Raw genomic sequence first — 22,612 nt, forward strand, 5'->3', positions numbered from 1 at the left:
CTTACACTGTCAATGAAACCCAATGATTCAGCAGTAACTTCAGCATACCCTTGGATAATGGAGCCGAGGTCCATATGAGACGCTGTAGTAGCAGTAAAATTGATTTTTGTATCCGTGCGTGCTGATGTTTGAGAGCAGCACAGCTGAGGCTAAAATGATCATCTCCACAGTTCGGTCTGTTTTTAGGAAACGACTGTCATTATTAATGCGTACTGCTGTGATTTTAGGAACAAAATGACAAAGGCTGTTTTAATGTTCCCTTTTTCCCCCCCTCTAGTTACAAAAAACAAAAACTGGTTGGAGAATATTTCATTGTCCTCAATTCCTCTTTGTCTTTAGATTTAAATGTCAACAAGGTTACCTTCAAGACGAGTAAAATCAACTGAAATTCTGTCTTGCAATGCTCACTGGGTTTCGCTACAACAGCCATGTCACAATTGGACTGGTCACGGTAATCACTGAATAAAGTGGAACTTTTCATTGTACAGCAGGTATTACAGTGTGGCCTGTGATTAATAGTCCCAAACATTTGTGCGTGCATTGGAATATAAGGTGTACTCTGAGACTCTGTTTGCAACTTCATTTACTGGAAATGCATTGATTTCTGTTTGTAGAAGGAAAAAGAGCTGCAAAAATGCAGCTTATGGACACAACTATTACATGTGCATGATCCTGAAGACTCCTGTTATTCACATTATACCAGTCAATGGCCAACACTAAACAAGCTCATTTAGGCCCACCTGCCCAAAACTAAAATAATGAGTCATAAATGCCATGTGACTAATGTCTTTTTGTTTTTGCTTTTTCCTTCAGCGGACATACACGTTGATTGTAGAGGCCTGGGACTGGGACAACAAGACACGAGAAAGTAAGTTTAAACCTCACCTTCATCATACTGCTTTGGATTTTACTATGTAGCGTTTGTCAGTAAGAAGTGTTTAGTACAAATCTTGACTGGCGTTGGATTTCTTTGAGTTTAGTATCGACATCAATACTTGAGTTTCGAATTTGATTTGATTGCAATCCAGTGTGTGTGTAGTAAGGGTTTCTTTTTTAATGTATTTTTTCCTTATTTATTTATTTTAATACAGTAATGAGAACATCTTACAGTTAAAAAAAAAAACCATGACGCTACATTACGTTTAATCATTTCCACTAAAATGTGCCAAAGATCTTTCCAGCATATCCTCCAAATTTCTTAAATACTTTGTGACACATAGTTTAATGATGGCTTAATGGCAGAGGTCACGAATTACAGGACTCCTCATAAAGAATACAAGCCTTGGTTTTCCTTGGCTATGTTGGCTGTGGCAGTCAGTTTTGACCAGCTGTATCCTGTTTTCCTTTGGTTGTGTCCGCTGGGTGGACTCCTGTAGAGCCTCTTTTTTTTCCCCATCTGAGCAGTAGCCCAGTCTAGGAGGAAGAGGACACATTGAGGCATATAATGTCTGCATGTCTAGATGTAACTTTGATCTGTGAGAAAGGTGTCATTTTTCATGTGTCTCTATTAACCTTATGTGCATGCAAGGGTGAATTAATTTTTGTATTGAATCATGCCATCCTGTCTTGTCCAGTCTTGAGCTTATTCTGTTTATATGAGGTCACTGCATCCTGTTTTGTCCATAACATCAAACACACTTCCACTTGAGAATGCAGACAATGGAGAAGAAATAGATTTTGACATCATCACTCTTTGATTAGACTGTGCATGCCCTGTGTAGTCTCCTGTTTCTGCACTGATTGTGTACATTTACGGTAATTAGTTCTGATGAAGGTGGTACGGCCCAGTTGTTGAGTAACAGACCAGTTGATTATCTGCCAACTACTCTCGCTTTAGTCTCAGCCAAATCGCTATAAAGAAGATGAAGATTTTTTTTTTTTCCCCCAAGACATGGGACTCCTCACCAAGATGAGAAGGAAAATGCTGTGCTTTTCATCATTTGCCAAACTATAGAAAAACCTTAATTATACTGTCCTTTGAATCTGAGGCAGCTTAGATTTTTATTTTCATTGTCATTTTCAGATGTCACTGGCTTTTATGTCCCAAATTTCTTACCTTAGTAAGTTCAAGAAATAACAATGTCTGGAACAAACACGTTTGGTTTTTTCTTTTGTGGAGGATGGTGGGCCAGTCTGCAGTAGTAGCAAGCTTATGTCAGAGTTGGGCAGTTATTACAGCTTTTCTCAGCAGGTGGGAGGGTTGGACAGGTCACACGTGAACTTGTCTTATCTTTTCATTAGCAGTGGTGTCTTGTGCTTTTCATAGCAACGTGTTAGAAGTAGGTTTATTTCATGAGTAATGGTAAGGCAACTTTTTATAAATGGGGAGACTTGTTAGAAAGACATGGACCTCATTCTCCAGTAGTTCTAAGACAGCGCTCCCCAAACCTTTTTGCGCTACATGTCAGACATGATTTTTACGGACTGGCCTTTAAGGTGTCGTCCATAAATACAACAAAATAAAATGATACAACAAAGACAAACTGTGGTATTTTGTAAATACAATAATAACCGTGAATTCACTGTGTAATTGTAACTTTACTAGCAGCGTCCCCCTGAAATGCGCCAACAACATTGAGAGTAACATCGTCCCCTCTGCCCCTTAATGCTCTCTGGTCGCTATGGTAATGCATACATATTTCTTTCAAAATAAGACACAACTACAACACAGGAAAAGACCCAGAGAAACAGAGTTAATAATAATTTAAAAAAAAAAACAACAACCTGAAAACCATAAATTTCACACCCAAGCCTGAACTCTCGCAGCCTGGTACCAAGCGACTCCTGTACTGGTCTGTGGCCCGGGGGTTGGGGGACCGCTGTTCTAAGATGTCAAGCCTTCATCTAGATTTACAGAACAGAAAAGCATCATCTGAACCCCTTTGTTACTGATGGTAAAAGATTTTCTTCCACCAAAACTAAAGCGCCAGTCACACAAATTTAGAGACCTATCAGTGGGTTTTTTGTCTTCTTTGGTTGCACTGACTGGTCTGTAGGCCTTAGAGCCAAGATCATGAACATTGAAGCACCAGTTCTATTACACCAGATCTATACTGGGCCAACACCAGAACACCACATATTGGTGAGAATTGGGGTGCAACAACCAAATCCGTAGTTTGATCTATACTAATGGATACATGTGGAACTGCAGCTTGAAGCCGTTGTAACCATTGCAAGAAAAAACAAAAAAAGGAGCCTGTTAAGTCAGTTGGTAGTGCTGAAAAAACAGTGCTTGTATTAATATGGACACCAATGCTAATGAATCAATGCTGGGACATATTCAGTCTTCCTTCCTCATGTTTCCCTGTTCATCCCCGTTGTAGTGCTCCTTTGTCATTCACTTGCCTCTTCAGAGACCTCCTCACCCCAGTGGTGTACTCTGACTCACTGTGTACTAGAGGTGCACTCTAACTAGAACCTGTAGCAGGTGGAGACTTTGGAGAGTTTGCAGAACAGAACAGGGTCTGCATTTGCAAGCTACTGCAAAGTTGAATATTCTGGAGACACGCCACTCCAAGTGTAGCCATAGTTCACACTTGTCATGAGCCAGCGATACTTAAGTTTTTCTTTTGCTTGTCATTGAACTATTTGTTGTTTTTGCACAGATGGATTCTTCATTCTCAGTCTGAGACATTAAGTTGAACTTGTCTGGCCTGAGTCAGCATCGGGGTCATGTCTGGTCCTACGTAAGAGCCTACCAGTGTGTCGAGGATGTCAGTGAGATTCCTCTCTTCCAGCGTCATGTCCTCCATAGCACCCCTCTTCCCTTCCCCCTGTGTCCTCAGGAAAGGCCGCCGGCTGTTTTCCTTGTGTTTATCGAGCAGGAAGTGGACTGGACTGGGTGGCCGGGCTCAGTGTTTAGACGCTTAGTAGCAGAGACCGGCTTGGGCCCCGAGCCCATTGTTCTCTATCTGGCAACCACCGAGGGTTATTTCTGTTATTGTTGCTTAATTTTGTCTGACATTGTCAGACTCCAGCAGAGGAATGTGTGTGTGTGTGCGTGTTCCTGCTTTAAAATGTCTTTGGAGCATTGAGCCCAAAGCCACGGAGGAAGTCGCAGGCCCCCATATTTCCACAGAGATTGTTCTCCAGCTTTGACTCCACTGTGAAAAGATTGCCTGTTATTTCATTCTGCCCCTCAGAAGTAGACTGTTTGAATGCTAGAGGATGATTGGCTTTAAATGTTTCACAGATGCTTCATGATGGTGCTTGTTTAAAGCTCACAGATGATATGTGCTGTTGCCAGAAAATTGACAATGAATTTCAAGAGCGCACTTAAAATTCAGTGGGTACAATTGAGTGTGACTGTACGAATGGATAGAGGGTCCACATCAGCGTCCGATTTTCAAATTGCTTCAAATAAATTAGTTTTTAGTCATCCTGATAAGTATACCTCAGCCTTTAAACAACTTAGTTAATGGAGAGACTTCTGCATAAAGGTTTCACTCCTTAGATAGTGTTTTTTTTTAAAGTGCTTGATTGATCTTCATTACCTTTTAAGTTGATGATAGCAAGTGGAAGCTTATTTACAGAAAGCAGTGACCTCTGATGCTGAAAAGCGAAGCCACCAGAAAGTGCCACAAACTGCAATATCTCAAAAAACCTCCTGAGAGTGACTGAAGATGCAAGTCAGGTCCAAGAGATTCTCATATTAAAGTCTCCAACTGTAATCTTTTATATAAAGTCTACTGTTGACACTCTGTTAGATGCTGTGGCTCGGTCTGTAACAGACGGACAGAAGCGTGCAATAGGCAGGGGAAAGAAAAAGTGTGAGGATCTCAGCCTGGGTAGTGGGTATTTGTTGGTTATTGCACAGCATGTGTGCCTTATTTATGTGGTCCGAGTGTTTGTCAGAGTCTGAAATCGGATCTGTTACACTTTTCTGTATTTTGACTGTTAAACTAGTCGATTATTTTAAATCTGGCTTAAATGTGGAGTCTACCACACGTGCAGGCACCACCTGTGCAACAAACGTTCAGAATTAATATCTCTGTAAATGCTCAGTACCAGCCAGATTCCCCCCCCCCCCCCCCCTCCCCCGCTATCCTTAATGGCAAACTCAGACACAGTTCTGGTGGTGAGCAGAGAAGGCTCCCTCACTTGCTGGTCAGACCATCGATTTGCAAGAGGGCAGCCAATCAGAAGGAAGCTGGCTTAAAAAGAGAGACCTTGAAATGTCTTGCTTTTATAAACGGGGAGAACTATGCGGGTTTACTTCGAGCTATGAGGATTGTTATGAACTGTGAATTATACAAATTAACTTGAGGGTTGAGAATAAATATGGAGCATTACAGAGCTTCATAAAGTTGGTAAAATTCACTGAAGTCTGGGACCGCCTAAAAATTTAAAATGAGTGACTGTAGTTGGTGTTCGTGTAGGGAATACTAATAAGCTGTGGTGCTCACTTTGAGGAAAAAGCTGGGAATGATTCTTTACATGGCACCAGGCAACATCAGGCTGTACTTAAACACCACTTTCAATTTACCTATTGCATACCTCTCTGATCTAGTCACGTTAGACTCTTCTCTCCCTCCTCTCACTGTAAGTGTAGCTGCTCTCAGCAGACAAAAGGTGTGAAAGTGAAATGAAGTGAAATATTAATTCAGTTTATGGCAGGATATTATTTTAGCACAAGTCCAATAAAAGCTTCTAAAGCTAGTGTAGAACATAACAAGAGAAAGGCAATAATGAAATGTCATCGTCTGAGCTTTACACTTTGTGTCGACTCTGTTGACCGCAATGATCAAGTCAAAAAACTAAACTGCCGTATAGATGGACGTTTTGTCAGGACACCTTTTGAGTGGACTAATATCTGATCCAGTGTCAGGTTGAGTTGCTTTATGTGTGGTGAGAAGGAAGTGAGTCTGAATCGCACATTCACCCCGTTTTGTTTCAGCTGAGGAGGACCTGCTGATTGAGCGCAGCGCCCGCACTGGCATGATCAACCCTGGTGACCCCTGGCAGACAATCATGCACGATGGGCCCGTGGCTCGCATCACTTATCGTATCCGGGTAAAGTGTGACGAAAACTACTACACCAGCACGTGCAACATACAGTGTTCTCCTCGTGACGACTACTTTGGCCACTACCGCTGTGGGCCTTTAGGCACCCGTGTGTGCCTGGATGGTTGGATGGGCCACGACTGCACAACAGGTGAGCTCCTAGCACCTTAAAATGTCTTCAAAAATAAAAAGAAATGCGTGAATGAATTGTAAAGATTCGCTGCCTTTTGAGATCTATTTAATGAGATGTCTTTTAAACTGTTTCTATTAAGTTTGGGTTCAGATTTTCAAAGGGAGTCCGATCAGTTTACTCTTTACTGATCATCAAGGCTATAATTATTAAAGTAAGATGGCAGAAATGTGCAGTATGCATAAATAAACGTAGAATGTTTGGTCAGGTCATTATTCTAAAGTCTAGCAGTGTTGAGGTCATGCTTGTGGGTGGTGTTGGAGAGAGTGGGGGGGCCCTCAATAAATCATCCAACTGACCTTAGAAGATGAAGGGTGAAAAAGGGGAGGAGAGCGCAGAAGGCCTGGCTTGTTTGTTTTTTTTAAAAAAGAGGGTGGTGTTTTATGCAGGCCATAAAGTTGTCTAGTCAGGGTGCCATGAATTTTCATGTCTTGTTGCACTTGTTAGGATGAAGGCAAACAAAACAAACCAGCGTCTCTACCACCCACTTTCTGTCTTGGTGCCCCCTTTCCTCCACTTCTTTAATTACCTGGGTTGCATGGGATGGGAAGAGATGCATTTAAATAAACACATGTTGTTGCTCTTTTTCTGTCTTAGCGATCTGCAAGCAAGGTTGCAACCTGTTACATGGCTCATGCAGTGTCCCAGGCGAATGCAAGTAAGATGACTGGGAAGATTTTATTTGATATGCAAAAATGTGAATCATAAATGCAGAATCTTTCTGTTTCTGGCGCTGTAATTTTCTAAATGTATCACATGTCGTAAAATGTTAGATCGCTGTCATATTGCTCATGCATTTTTAGATGAAATGTTGGTTTTTGTTTGTTTTTTTTTTTTTTTTTTGGTTTGTTTTTAAAACATACAAAATTGCATCGGTATTTCTTAAAAATTCAGCAGAGGAGCTAAATCTGTGGGGGTGGAAAGGCTGGATTTAAAGCAGAGGCACCTTCACTTGTCGAAGCCTGTTGTATTTTGTGTGTGTGTGTGTGTGTGTGTCAGCCTTTCCCTCCCTCGTGGGCATCTCCACCTCAGTTCAGAAGAAAAGGGCAATGCCGTACCAGCCTTCTTGTATTTTTAGCTATCCGAAATCCTCCTTAGAATACCAAGCACCTCATCAGGCTTCTGCAGCTCGGACTGAAGAAAGGGACTCGTCTTGGTGTGTGAATTTGACCACTGCAAAACGTGCTGGGAATTGTCAGATGCTCTCCCCATCCGCATTGCAGTCCTCCTCGAAGGGCAAGGGACAGGAGCGGAAATGAATATCCCGCCGTGTTATGTACATTTCCCAAAGTGGAAACGACAATTAGATAAAGTGACGTTGGATGTCCCAGTGAATCCACGTTTCCAGGATGTGGTACATCCCGTCGTCATTTCGCCACCCCAGTCTTTCACCTGCTGTATCGGGGGGGATGCTTGCCTCCACGTGTTAGGAAAGAGAGTTGGCCGAAAGCTGAGGAATGAGGGAATGGTGTTTTCTTGTGCCGTCCTTTTTCTAGTTAGCGCATTCTTCTTAGTCATACAAAATGTCAAGTTGCAGTCAACAGGAAGTGTGACATCAATGGAAGAGCAGCAGTAAAGAGACTTCCTGCAGCGGCATGAATTTAATGATGCCTCAGGTCACAGAAAGCTTGCATCAAATCCCTTGCCATCTCCCTTTATTCCCTTTATTTCATCAAGGTTTTATGGGCTTTGCCTCGTCTGCCACGGGCTTTTGAGAAACACAAAGGCTAGTACGTGCCTGTTGTCACACCACAGTATTGAGGCTTTTTATTAGCCCGCATTAGGCTTGTTCTGACATATTTAAGAGGTTTGCTGCAGTGTTCCTAAGAACTCCTTAGATATTAATTGTAACCCTTCTATATGGAGTTTTGCCAAGTTTCATAAGTTTCACATTTGTGATTAATTATATCAATAAGGACAAACTACAGATTTACTCTTTGGATACCTTAAAGCAGTCTCCGTGTTCTTTTTAGTGTTATTGCCAAATTGCTGTTAAGCTCTCTGGTGGTAATTGAATACAGTGGATGAAGCATGCCAAGTCTTACCCTGATACCCCGGACCCCACAGTCTGAGACTGGCTGGAAGAGGGGGTTGGAAGGGGGTGCTGAAAGCTCAGAGAGGCAGCGGTGCCGTCTGCAAGGGGCTCAAAATAGCAGCCAATTGACAAGACAGCTGCCGTGACAACATTTCAGCCTTGGAATAGCCGAGTACAGTCCCGAAGCGTCAGACTGCTGCGCATAAACACTGTATACACACAATCACCTCCAGCCACGCACTCTCAGAAACATCACGTCACCCTTGTAGCCCCCAAATCCGCCTCACCCGCATACTCTAACCCAATGCACAGTAGCTACTGGAAGTATCCTTAACCCCTGCTGCCCCGGAATGTCACCCTCTACTAAGATTAGTTGGCAGAAGACGTCCATGGGATGTGTTGACACTATAGCAGGTACAATATTAGGTTTGTTTCCACGGGCTGTCTGTCACTTGTGCATCATTAGTAGCTACAGCAGCTCACAGCCTAATGGGTGTCTTTAAGAACTGTTCTTAACAGACGCTAGTTTGGTTGTGGTGATTTATAATCAAGCATAAAACCATATCAGTTTCAAAACTGTTGGACATAAGTTGCAGATTGTTTTATGTAGATATTTTGAAAAGATTGATTCATCACCGATGGGTGATTTCACTATATTAGGATTCGGACCATGAAACCAACAATTTTTCAAGAAGCTGTTAAAGGGAAATTATTCATGGCTGTGTTCTTGTTTGGCAGGTGCCGATATGGCTGGAAGGGCCAGTTTTGTGATGAATGTGAGCTTCATCCTGGTTGTGTCCACGGGACTTGCAACGCCCCCTGGCAGTGCAACTGCCAGCAGAACTGGGGTGGTCTGATGTGCGAAAAAGGTATGGAAGAAATGCTGTTTATTTATTTATTTATTTTTTTACAAAATGTATTCACAGGGACTCGCAACACCAGGCAGGGTGAGTCGTTGTTGTCGTTCCTCTGCTCCCCCTCCAGGTACAGTTTCTTGGATTTCATGAGTAATAGATGAGCAAGCTTCTCACACCCTGACCCATTAACATTGAGGAGTTACATTTATCTTTATATTATTATAGTTATTCAGTTATTACAGAATTACACTGTTTATATGAGGTCTGAATTATATTTACTGCTCATTTTCTCTGAGTGGAGACCGGCGGCTGGATAGTTTTACTGCTTGTGTGATCTGAGCGACAGCAGGGACACCCGATCTCCACCCCCCCACATCCCTTCGTCACACAGGGCTCTTCAGGGGATGAGAATGGGCCCTAAGATCCCCAGCGGAGACTGATCCCCCTGCTCATTTATTTACCAGCCTTTAGGGTGACCTGGCTTTTAGCCTAAAGCTGGTGTGCGGCGATCAGTTAGTTTATTTTTGGGAGCTTTAAAATAATGAAGCAAAGAATATAATTGTGAAAAACTGCATTTATACAGATAAGCAGACTAAGTCTACACAGCTAGTGGTCTGAATACAGTAAAATTTATTTTAATGCAGTGCAGCAGAGGGGTTGAGAAAACACTGTGCTTCCTGTCAAAGTGGACAGCTGGTGCTTCTTGCTGACTGAGGAATCTGACGAGCTTTCTGGGAGCTCTCTGCTCCAACGGGATAAAAAGTGGAACAAGATGAGAGCTGTTTGTTCCACTTGTAATTGTTAAAGAGAATTATTAGTAGTGTCACTTCAGAATATACCAATACAGATAAAATTCTAGTATTCAGTTCAACCAGGAACAGTTTTGTAAAAACATTATTTTGACCTGCATTAACTCATATTTGGCAGTATGCCTCTGTACCCGTGTCTAAGATTGATGTGAAACATCATAAACACGTGTGGCAACAGCTGTCATCTTTGATTTTTGTTTCTGAGTGGTGAAGTTCTAATCCTCATGTTCCTTCTGAACATTCACTTATCACTTAATATCAAACTTCTCTCTACCTGGTTGAAAATATAGCGCAAAGTGAAAAAAGACAGCTTCATAGATTTTCTGTGCTTCTCTTTGCAACCTTGAGTTGTCATTTCACTTCACTGTGCATCTCCTTGCTGTTCTTGCTCCAGATCTGAATTACTGCGGTCGCCATCAGCCTTGTGTTAACGGAGGAACTTGTATGAACACCCAGCCAGATGAGTACCACTGTGCCTGTCCAGAGGGCTTCTCTGGAAAGAACTGTGAGATAGGTGAGAGAGAATCCACTCCCTAGAGGTGGGCCTTCCATGTACAGCATATTTTCTGCCCTCTCCTCCGCTGCTGCCGCCGCCTCCTCTCTCAGCTATACTGGCCTTTGTTTTGCTAGTCAGAAATACATGGCACTTTTTCTGTGAACTTATTTACAGTTTGTAGGGAAAGCATCCAGCAAGACAAATGGAGACTTGTATTTTTTTTTATTTTTTTTTAACAATACACTTTTAAAAACAGGAAAAAAATACCCAAACATATCTCATATGAAATTAATGTTTCCCTTTCTTCCACACTATTGCTTCTTCAGCTGAGCACGCCTGTGTTTCCAGTCCTTGTGCAAATGGTGGTACATGCCGCGAGGTTCCAGCAGGGTTTGAATGCCAGTGTCCTCCAGGCTGGGATAATCCAACCTGTGCCAGTGAGTGTCTTCATTTCTTTTCTACACATGAAAGTGATTTCCAGCCATGAAAATCAGGTTTTTGATCAGTCAGTCACTTACCTGAGTATTTTCCTCAGATTTGGATGACTGTGCTTCCAGTCCATGTTCTCATGGTGGAACTTGCATTAACCTGAAGGATGGATTCGAGTGTGTGTGCCTCCCTCAGTGGGAAGGAAAGACCTGCCAGATAGGTGAGTTTTGTGTGCATACACATATTAGTGTGTTTTTATTTCAGCCGGGGAAGATGTTTTTCTGCCCTTTTCCTGTTTGTTCCTTTTCCTAAAATAAATAATTGGCCTTTGACACGCAGGCATAGCATTGCTCATCATTTTGGAATGAAACTGCCATGTCACAAGGCCACAATATAGGATGTTGGTATCCTGAATGAGCTGGCAGCTTCCCACAGCGTGACCACCTTTTTCTCAATGACTTTATGAGATACCAAAGCCTATATCCGGCTGTTTGCTGGCCACTCTCTGTGGCATTCATTTCTGTAGAACCCCCCCTCTCCGATGAGCGGACGTGACCAGCATAAAGTCAGGAAATGGATTACAACCGGTAAACAAAGTTGGGTTGCGTGTGTGGGGGTAAAGGCAGGAAAGAGATCCCGAGAGTTCAGTGTCGTTTTACCAGCTCCAGTCTCAGTTTACAGGCAGCTATAGGCCTCCTGTCTTACCTGGCCATTGGTGCATGTGTAGAGTTTGGGGTTTCATAGAGAAGACAGGTGTGTGAGGGGAGTGTAGCAGGACTCCCTGCGGACTCCCCTCTCCTCCCCAAACACCCACTTTTAATACCTGCAGGTGGTTGATGTTTGTGAGTGAAACTGTTAATCTTTATTGAACAGGTCAAAGTGGTGTATAGAATTACTGTGAGGTTGTCTATATGGCGCACAAAACATATTCTAAAAATATTATGAAGTTCTAAAATAAACTTTACGTAAGACTTAATTACAGTGCTTTTCTCTCAGTCTGGCTAAAATCTCTTAAGCAGGGAAAAAAACACCCTGTGATGCAAATGGGGAATTTTTTGCGAAAATGACGTCGACTCAGTGCACTACAGGATAACTCGGTGCTAAATATTAAATTCAGGTGAACTTTCGCAGATTTTATCACTTACACTGAATTTGAAATTGAGATCCTGAAAGTAGCTCGGCACTTTTACTCTTCAAAGTTTGTTTCCATGTATTGTGGAGTAAAGGCTTGAATAAAGCTTTTTGTGGCGCTTAAAGCTGTGTGAAGTCTGATACAGTGCCTGAGGTGTTGTCGCCTGAGCCTGCGTCATTTTCGGTCTGAAGACTATAGCTTTGAAAGTGGCGAGAACTCTGTGGGTACAGAAGCGAGCCTATGAGACCGCTCCACCTGATCTTAACCAGCAATGTTTTCATTGGTCAAGAAACTGAAAAGAATGAATATATTTATATCAAATTTTGTGCTTTTGAATTCCAATAATAGGCAGGTAATTTTATACCAGTACTCTGTTGACACCAACTGGACAAAAAATTTAAGAATTAAGGCACTTGAGCCATTAAATATTAGACGTTCATAAAGTTTTGTAACTCAGAAGTTGACCAAAAATCCTCATTATTTAAACTGTTCTTTGATTAACTCTTTATTCCTCGAACTTTACCTCACTCGAACTTCTGAGTGTTCGATTATACAAGAGCGCAGGTGCCAGCAGGCCTTCAAAGCTGGGTTGCTGGTCTCTTTCCTATCTTGTCCCTTCTCTGGTTTCATTCAATTGATTGACTCCTTACTCCTGCCTTCACAGATGCAAATGAGTGTGCAAGACAGCCCTGTGTGAACGCTTACTCTTGCAAAAATTTGATTGGCGGATATCACTGCAGCTGTTTTCGGGGATGGTCCGGACAAAACTGTGACATCAGTCAGTATTCCTCCCTTCAAAGTCGCTCCTAAATCGATAACTCTTCTTCTGGCTGCTCTCGGATGTCTCCTCCTCACTTTCTGGATGCACAGCTTAGGTGTACTTTGGCACCGCTTACTTTCCACACGTGTGGCAACGTGTTCCTTTCTCGTCTCGCAAACCGAAACTCCAGCTGTGTTATGCATGCCCAGTTACATAAGAGTCTATCTGGCACCCTTCTCACTTCACTAGTTTTTTTTTCTTTTCCTAACTTTTACTTAATCTATGCACAACTGATAGCGCATCGTTCACTCTTTTAGTGGAGTAGCATTTTTAAAATGAATGTTTGCAGGAAACTTGCTAATTCTTGTTGTCTTCCTCTTCAGATACCAGTGCCTGCCACGGTCAGTGCAAGAATGGAGCAACTTGCCGCGCTGTGTTGAACAGCTTTGTGTGCGAATGCCCACCGCAGTTCACTGGACAGCTGTGTGAGGTGAGTCTCATGTTACCCAGGTTCTACCAGTGACCAACTGCAATACGTAACGTAGCAGTAGGCTTCATTTATTAATTTTTGCTGTGAGATGCTGACTAACCCTTTATTGCATCTTGTGGTATAAAATATGAGAGGCGAAACCTGTTTTTTGCTGTAATTCCATAAACCAATATCATGCAGGATTTATGGTTTGTGTAAAGTGCTTTACTGCCTTTCACATTTCTGGACTTGTTGGCCTTGCCAAGGCACACTTTTGGTTTTCACAATTTCACATTTTCAAAGTTTGTTTCAACAAACGCTTGTAAATTAGTAATGTTGATTATTTGATCGATCCAAAACCAGAAGTTTCACACACTACCTTAACTTGAGCTCTTTAGTGCTTAGGACAGGGTTTGGGGGGAATTACCTCCTCAACATGTCCTGAAGTTCTCCAGAAGCCTGGGAATGAACTAATCATTTGATTCAGCTGTGATGACCCAGGGCGATACCTAAAACCTGCAGGACACCGGCCCTTGAGTTCCCCACCCCAGGCTTAGGGGTCCAGGACCTGTGGAGTTTGTATGTTATGTCCACTTAAGTTCAGGGTGTTTTCTTGGAGGTCTAAGGCTACGTTCACACTGCAGGTCTTAATGCTCAATTCCGATTTTTTTTTTTTTTTTTTTTTGTCTGGTTGTTCACACTACAAATAAAATGTGACCGCAAATGCTTTGTGGTTATATGCATGTAAATCAGGAGATGATATCTCTTATTATAACCTGGTATCATGACCGTAAAAGGTGATCTGTTTGTTTCACAGATCTTCTGTAAACGTAGAACATTAACAAAATGCCATCATAGCGACTAATCATGTGCAATTGTACCAGCACTGATGGGGAAATGGTTTCCTGTGAAGTTGGATGCTAGAAAACATGTTGTGAAGCAAAGCAGCCCATGAATTGGGATGTAAGTGTCATTAAGATGGACTAGAAATTGCCCTAAACTATAAAGACAACCAAAAAGCCATAACACAATAGTCATCTGATCCAGCAGATCATGAAACTCCCCTACGTGCCAAATCGCTGCTGTGATCTGCCAAAACGTGCAATGTTGTCAGCCTCCAACCCTGCAAGCCAAGTCCACGTCACAATTCATACTTTTATTTCATAAAGATGCCACATATTGGTGTCCCTGCTGCAGCCCTTCATGTATGAAGCGAGTGTTTGAATGTAGGTTAGCAGTGAGGAAACCGACACTCAGCTGCATCTCTTGGGGTCCTGAATGGAGGACATTGCTGGTCAGGAGCCAATCCTGATTTAGCATCTCTACTATAAATATGAGCCTCTCTGAATGAGGGGACCCTGGATTTCTGCCCGCATACTACAGAGCTCTAATGCCTGCTGTTGCAGGGCCGTATAGTCCTACCCCGCAGTGCCAAAACTACAATGCCTCCAGCATCGTATTTCTCTGATTAGATTGTGACTACACAATCAAGTGCTTACTGGATTAATCAATGTCATGTTTGCCTCGGTGTTTCATGTCTTCAGAGAAAATGGGTACAGAGAAAAGGCTAAAGGGGACAAATATGATGCATTTACTTTTATGGTAGTAGACATGCTTAAATTTAGTGAATTTTGTGAATTTAAGGGGCCAAGCAAAAAAGAGCTTTATCTTTTTATATTCAAGCACTCTTACTAGTGTGACTCTGCGAATATCACTTTTAGTCGGTCAAGCACTAGGTCCCAGCGTGAAATCTCATATTTGCTGCCTTGAAATCCATTCATGGTTCCTAAATATCTTGATCTGATTGGCCAATGCTTTTTTTTTTTTTTTAAAGACTCTTGTTATGGAAATTAAGCAATATATTAAATTATCTCAGAGTTAATTGAGATCGCGAGGTACCAGCTGCTGAATAATGATAAACGAAAGAAATTCTAATCATTACACGCTGACATCAGCAGGACCCAGGTGGATGCCCGCCTCCATCTGCACAATTATACCTCGGGTGGATGTAGTGCAATAGAAAGATAATATCCTACATGAAACTACTCGCAACACGGTGAATGCCATCTAGTGAGATTTTATTCACGCGAAATCAAACATCTCTAAAGCAAGAGATATCCAAAAATGGGCAACTTGCATCTAAACAATCTTAGAGGTGTGAAGAAAAAAGGGAAAATAACAAAAAACGTCCAGGAATACCCGATTTAACCTTTGCCAGTTTTCTCTTCAGAGCCAACTTTTCAAGTTATGACCACTTGAAATGGTGCATCTTGCAATTTCGCTTAAACTTGCCCGGGTGGTGCTGGTGACGAGAGCCTCTGTCTCCTGTAGAAAACTTGATGACAAGTGGACAACATGGATACGAGTTGAGAATAACAAAGAAAGAAAAGAGGGGGTCAGTAAAATGTGAGTCCTCAGTTGGCAATCTACATTTAATTGGGCCCTTTTTATTCACAGAGGACATGTGGGTGATCTAAGCGATCGCCAAAAAGTCTGGCTAGACACAGCAAAAATAAATTATGCAATGAAACGCACTAAATTCTGGGCTCTCGCCTGCTGCATTAACAATGACTTTTGTGCTCTGGACAGCGCAAGCAGTTAACAGTGATGTTCTGCAGATTTATTACCTTCAGACGTGATTCCCTGACCACACACGTGCAAATACTAAAGAAAGAAGTCTGGCCCTGACACTTAAAATAAACTGTGTGACCACAAACTTCACCAACCCCGTTGCCCAATTCCATCTCCCTTTTTCAGCACCTTAAATGGCAACGGGTTGCAACCCAGAGTTTATGCACAGTTATGCTCTGTTTATAGGAACTGAAAGATTTTCTGTCCAATCCCAGAAATGCCGTATGTGAAAATGGCTGAAGTTATCACTCTGACCTCTAGGCAGCTTCTCTCTGTGTCAGAGGATTTATATTTATGTGTTCGCTTGTCTCTGCATGATGTGGAACCAGCTTCATAATGGATAGCCGTTCTTTTGCCTGCTCCGTTTCGCATTCTGACTCCTCTCAAAATAATCTTGAATGATAACGCAGGGCAGAGATGTAAAACCGAAAGCATGGATTCTGTTGATGAGCTTAGTAAAAGTTTCTGAGGCTTACATTGCTCGTCCACTTACTCAGTTTGTTCATAATCGCAGAGGCTTGAGCCAAGCTAAGCTGCTCACCTTCAGACTTTAGCTGTCCTTACTCCAGCTGGCCTGATTGCTTTATTATCATAGGCAGTTTAATGTGATGATAATGTTTTCTACCACTTAGAAACTCTTTTGTCCGTAAAACGGACTGATATAGTGTGCATACAAGCATTTCCTTCTATACTCAAGTATAATCTAACCAACATTCATACACATTCACACTCCGATGGGCACATTGGAGAGCAATTTGGGGTTAGTATCTTGCCTAAGGATTTATATTTGGCATGCAGACTGGGGAAGCCAAAGATCGAACCACCAACCTTCCAGTTAGTAGCTGATCTGCTCTACCACCCCACAATTCGTGAGCACTTGTTGAAGAAAACTTTGCTGAGTGTACTAAGTCACACCAGTTTACTGTATTGTTTGCCGGGGTTTTTGTGTCCAACATCAGGCTGTTAGTTTGAGGAAGCATCCTCAACATTTGTGCTTGCAATGACCTGGTGAATACAAATGGACTGTTTTAACATATAGTGCTTTAGATCCTCTTGGTCTCCATCATCACCTGAAGAAGATACCTGGCTGTGTAAAGATGATGGACTATGTTTACTGAGTGATTTTTATTTATTTATTTTTTTCCGCCATCATTGGTCTTATAATTGGAACAGTCACTCTTTTAATGTGTATATTTTGTTTGTCCTTCCCCCCCTCTTCTCCTGTTTTTTCCAAAGATCCCAAGCTCGTCATCTTCTGATGCCTGTGATCCAAACCCTTGTGAGAATGAGGCCAAGTGTCATAGCATGGAACAGGACTTCTACTGTGCGTGTCCTGAAGGCTACGAAGGAAAGATGTGTGAAAGGCTCAAAAAGGATTGCCAAACCACTCCATGTCAAGGTGGCTAAAGGAATCTGCAGGGGGGAAAAGGCTGGAATAGATCGATAATATGAGAAAACACTAAACCTGAAACTTGTTTTTTTGGGGGGGTTTTTGGTTTATTTTTGACAGCTATTGACAGCTGCAGCATTGCTGTTGCAACCAATGACTCGGATGGCATACAGAACATACCCTCCAATGTCTGTGGCGCACGAGGACGCTGCATCAGCCAGCCAGCCGGAAACTTCACCTGCGTCTGTGATCCGGGTTTCAGTGGCATCTACTGTCACGAGAGTACGTAGAGACTTAAGCTTTCAGATTCTGGAGGTGCTGTGTGGTCTGTAATTCATTTTTGGGGTGTTTTTTCTTTTCTTTTAACCCTTTCAGTATATCATTATATACGTCATATCATTTTCTTTTTATTTTAGATATTAACGACTGCATAGGCAACCCATGCAGAAATGGGGGAACCTGCGTTGACAGAGTGAACTCATTTCAGTGCGTTTGTCCTGATGGATGGGAGGGCCAGCTCTGTGACCACAGTGAGTGATTTCCTGCTAGTCTTTGTGTCCTTCTTAAACACAAAGTCACGGCTGGTTTAAAGAATCTGCCACCACTGCGTTGCTTTGTACCAAACACGCCACAGTTTATGCAAAAGTGAATGAAACACTTGAATCATAGAAACCTTCCTCCTTCCTCAGATGTCAACGAGTGCAGACACAATCCTTGTAAGAATGGTGGACAGTGCATCGACCTGGTAAACGACTTCTACTGCAACTGCACCGATAACTGGAAGGGCAAGACCTGCCATTCCCGTGAGTTATCTGCCTATGTGTTAATGGGTGTGTTTATGTTCACAGCTCCCAGTAGTTCCAGCTCCACCTTTTGTGTATTTTTACAGTTTCACAGCTGTAAAACTGATGTCTACATTTATATCATTATTGGATTACACCAATTATTAATTAATTTCCTCTTGCCAGGTGAGCGCCAGTGTGATGAAACCACCTGCAGTAATGGAGGAACCTGCAATGACCACGGGGATACCTTCCGCTGTGCATGCCCACCTGGTTGGGGAGGAAAGATGTGCAACACAGGTGAGGCAGAAACGGAATACGCTAAGGTTTAAGGAAGCTAATGGCTTAGTTTTACGGGAGATTTTGTCAGAAATCCAAAAACTTTAAAATGTTTACTGAATGCTTTTTGCTCTGCTTTGCCTTCACTAAACAGACGATGCATGGACCAATCATTACGGCTACATTTGTAGTTGCTGGGAGCTCTTAATGCTTTTCATAACTATGAAATGGGCTGTTTCCGTCACTGGCTTAAATTGTCATTAATGGACACAATGCCAGGCCTAACCTTAACCCTCTGAACAAGCTGAGAAATGTGTGTGGGTGAGGCTAAGCCAGAGTAATGCTAATGATGGATTCAAGGATGAAAAAGTTTGGCTGTTAATCAGCCCTGATTTTAAACCAACTGCAGTTCCTTATAGGTGAATAAGTATCATGTTAATAAGAAACTGTCACAAATTGACAGGAAACATCCACTTGTAAGATTATCAGAAACTTTTCTGATGCTTTATATTACTGACATTATTGTATTTTAAAACTAAGTGTAGGAGATGGAGCATGATTGTCTTTCACTCATAAACCTTGTGGTGGGCAAACTTGGAGTAATAGATGGGATGTCTGTTGGCCCTTCCTTAAAGAAATGTCATGCAGTCTTATACCCCTTCACTTCTTGAATAGAACTGAGAAACAACCAGCTGTGTTAGTCTCGATTGGTTAGATTCAGAGTAAAACGGGCTACAGTGATTGCTGCAAATTTGCAAGACTTGGCATATCTTTTAATAACCACGTAACTCTTAGAACAGCCACCTCTGATCGGCTTCCATTGTTGGTGTCGCATTTCAGCAGTTTAATCCTGTCTGATCGGTGAGCCAATTTTAGGTTGACGAGAAAGTTGGCGAATGTTTTAATCGGATGAGGTTTTGGATTCTGGTGACGGTCCTGTTTTTCTAGGTTCATATAGAAACTGTAAACATGACAAACGTAATGGCATCAGCAGTTTAGCATTTAAAAAAAAAAAAAGAAGTGGGAAATGAAAATTCATAACAAGTGAGCAAAGTACCCATTTTTTTTGCAGAATAGAACCCATTATAAATATCTGAATCGCACTCATGAGAGACCAAACGGTTGACCTTGCATGATAACCTGAGGGCAGAAGCTACACCGCCATATGGAGTGGATGATTCAGACAATCCAATATGGTATTAGCCTTCCAAGGAGGACCTCCCTGAGAGCTTACTTTTAGCTAATTTAAAGGCTGGCTGGAATTAGTGGGACAAGCATGTCCCAAATTACCTCGCCTTTCACAAACACTCAGGTAACAAGTAATTATTCAAGCCTGTTGCTAAAAAATAGTAAAATGATGATAAATATAGGCTGGTAGAACATAAAATAACTGTCTATAGGGACTGTACGGTAAGTTTATAATGTGTAGGAAACCTGTAACCTTATTCCCGGTAGTTTAGTATCACCCACTTGCTCCACTGCTTGGAATCATATACCTGTGTATGTGTTGCTCTTTTGGGTTTTGACAGTCTAGTGCACCTCGTGACTCACTCTCTCTTTCCATAGCTAAGAACAGCACATGCGCCTCCAGTCCTTGCTCTAACGGAGGGACTTGTGTGGGAGGAGGCGATACCTTCACCTGCATCTGTAAAGAGGGCTGGGAAGGCCCCACCTGTGGACAAAGTTAGTTTTACTGTATAACTTTAAATATAACTGACGGTAAAATCACCATAATTGTGTGTTGGGTGTACTGTTTTTGAAGTAGAGGTGAAATCTGTTGCAATGGGACATTTAAGTTTTATTATAAAGTTTGCAAGTAACAAAAGCTTGAAACCCATGATCTTATTAGGCTGGGATTATTGCTGCATTACATGCATATAAATAATAGACTGGTCAATTCAGATGTGGGGGGTAGCATGCCACATGTATGCAACAAAGATGATATATTACTTTTTCTTTTCTTCAACAGATACAAACGACTGCGACCCTCATCCATGGTATGTAACATTTTTCTTTCCTTGCACACCTCCCTGGCTCCTTCATCTCCACGCTTTACTCAGACCTTACAGGCTAGAGGGGTGAAGGGCCACTAAAGCAGTGGAAGTTGTCCTTAAATCAAGCCTCAAAGGGCATCTCGCAGAGGAGGGGGCTCAAATATTGAATAGGACAGTGAGAAGTGGGAGTTTTGTGGGGAGGACAAGAGTCCCACCTACCCTGTGGTGAATGCAGGTGGGGGGTAGAATGGCAGAGGGGGTGTACGTGTCCATTCTTTCCGTGCGACCTGGGGGGAAGCTTGGCTTTTGAGGAGGAATGGAAGAAGGCCTGATGAGGGGAGGGGAGGAACTGGACACACCTATTAGCATTTGAAAGGTGGAGGCTTGTATTGATGGGTTGAACTGAGTCTTGTGACCCCCCCCCCCCCCCCCCCCCACAAAGGCACACAATCGATGTGCTTTGTTGTAGCTGGAAAGGATGTACGGCCTCATCTAACTGTCAGTTTCTTTGCTCCCTCAGTTACAATGGTGGGATCTGCGTGGACGGAGTCAACTGGTTCCGGTGCGAGTGCGCCCCCGGTTTCGCCGGACCTGACTGCAGAATCAGTGAGTGATGACATGAGGTTAAGATGAACCGATTTTGGATGTGATGGCTAAAACCAACCGCAATGATATTCCTGATGAGAACATGATTAAGAGGATTGCTACATGGAAGAAGGGGTGGAAAAAAGTATAGGGCGTGGAAAAAGATGGCTGTATTGACATCTAAATGTGAGACCGAGACAGACCCCTCTCACTTTCTCTTAGTCCTTTAACGCCTTGGGGGGGGTCAAAGGTCATCCCTCCTCCGTACTCACACAGTCACATATTCACACATTGAAGACAAATAACCCAGTGACCCCGAAATTCTTCTTTTCTGCTCCTTTGTTTTGGACGGATAGCCTTCACCTTTTTTCTGGGGCTTAAATTTGAAAATTCTCATTCAGACATGTTCATGTGAAATCTGGGTGACAATGGCCTGGAGGTTCCCACTGACACGGGAGGCGAGGCTTTGTGATTTTTATTTTTGCACTTTTTGGAAGTTTTTAGTTTTGACTGGCTGTTTTCGGGGTGGGGGGGTGGGGGGTTGTTATTGGGGGGCAGTTTTTGTTTGTTTTTTTTGTTTTGTTTTTTTCCCTAAAGCATCAAATGCGATATGATTGTAAGTGGGGGAAAATGTGACTTTTATAGTTATTTTCTATCTTTTTGAATTAACTTTGTCTGTAGAACAACATTTATTTAACAATGCACAGCCAATGGTGACTGGTTGCAAAAAAGGCATAAGAAGGCCACGTCTTGTTTTAAGATGTCAACTTTTTCCCAGTAGCTCAAAGTACTTAAAACATCAACTTTCAGGGAGCTTGGAAGACTCGTAGACCTAACTAATGGTTTAACATTTTGTCTTAAATTGTGGTGTTTTTCCTCTTTGTGTAGACATAAACGAGTGCCAGTCTTCACCCTGTGCCTATGGAGCCACCTGTGTGGATGAGATCAATAGTTTCCGATGCATCTGTCCGCGTGGAAGAAGAGGAGCCAGATGCCAAGAGTGTAAGCACGCTCAAATTTAAGTGATTTCAGGATGAAATCACCTCCTTTAGATTTACATTATTGGCTAAAACCATGGAGTATCTTAAAAACAAAGTTTTGCATTGAATGAGCTCCAGTGGCACAGTGGTTTAAGCTGAGGGCTTTCACTGTCTGGTTATGACATGCAATTACGAATGTCGTTATCTACTGCAAGGGGCTTAGACCAGAGAGGAGAGCTGCAGGAGGACAGCTGGAGATTTTAAAACTGTTCCATAAGTGCATCATGGTTCTTCCTATCTATAGTCATAGGCGTTGGGAAAACTTGCCACTATACTGGGCTGCAGTTTCCACATGGCAGCCACTGGGAGGAGGAGTGCAACAGTTGCCATTGCCTCGATGGCAAGGTGGATTGTACAAAGGTAAGAGACTTAATTACTATCAAAACGGCGTTCTGATTAAGAGCTCATCGTGTTTATCTTATTCCTGGACCCTAAAGTTAAATAACCGCCTATGATTAGAGCCTTCAAGGTACTCTTCTTTCGCACCTTTGAACAGATTCCAGGACTTGTGCTATTTTTAGATGGCTTGATTGATATCCTGTTATTAGCTTTTCCATTCTGTGTCTTTGAGTTCACAATGGATATTATATTCAAGGGAATATTTCCAGAAGCATGAATGAAAATGCTTTCATATGAAGTCGCACTCCCACGTGATATTTTAACATGGTGACAAGTGACGCAAGAAAGAAATGGCAATGCGAATGTTGTCTCACGTCTAAGTGAATATTTTG

At 42.4% G+C, this 22,612-nt stretch overlaps 1 protein-coding gene across 2 annotated transcripts in view; it reads left to right on the top strand.

The window, feature by feature from the left end:
* The window catches only part of jag2b (jagged canonical Notch ligand 2b), a 42,532-nt gene that overhangs the window by 16,003 nt on the left and 3,917 nt on the right, over positions 1-22,612 (top strand). Inside the window, exons 3-21 of one of the 2 annotated variants that reach the window (XM_085432270.1) lie at positions 814-868; positions 5,897-6,154; positions 6,791-6,851; positions 8,967-9,097; positions 10,289-10,408; positions 10,717-10,827; positions 10,926-11,039; positions 12,616-12,729; positions 13,095-13,201; positions 17,048-17,210; positions 17,322-17,483; positions 17,618-17,731; positions 17,891-18,004; positions 18,170-18,283; positions 19,829-19,945; positions 20,232-20,259; positions 20,777-20,862; positions 21,730-21,843; positions 22,126-22,241. In XM_085432270.1, the coding sequence (XP_085288396.1) occupies positions 814-868; positions 5,897-6,154; positions 6,791-6,851; positions 8,967-9,097; positions 10,289-10,408; positions 10,717-10,827; positions 10,926-11,039; positions 12,616-12,729; positions 13,095-13,201; positions 17,048-17,210; positions 17,322-17,483; positions 17,618-17,731; positions 17,891-18,004; positions 18,170-18,283; positions 19,829-19,945; positions 20,232-20,259; positions 20,777-20,862; positions 21,730-21,843; positions 22,126-22,241 (2,199 nt within the window). The remainder of the gene's footprint in view (positions 1-813; positions 869-5,896; positions 6,155-6,790; positions 6,852-8,966; positions 9,098-10,288; positions 10,409-10,716; positions 10,828-10,925; positions 11,040-12,615; positions 12,730-13,094; positions 13,202-17,047; positions 17,211-17,321; positions 17,484-17,617; positions 17,732-17,890; positions 18,005-18,169; positions 18,284-19,828; positions 19,946-20,231; positions 20,260-20,776; positions 20,863-21,729; positions 21,844-22,125; positions 22,242-22,612) is intronic. The other variant, XM_085432271.1, reaches the window with a different exon arrangement.

The sequence above is a fragment of the Copadichromis virginalis genome, linkage group LG15 (assembly GCF_057382275.1).
Source record: "Copadichromis virginalis isolate Kocher_CV1m ecotype Utaka linkage group LG15, C_Virginalis_male_GT1.1, whole genome shotgun sequence".
Lineage (NCBI taxonomy): Eukaryota > Metazoa > Chordata > Actinopteri > Cichliformes > Cichlidae > Copadichromis > Copadichromis virginalis.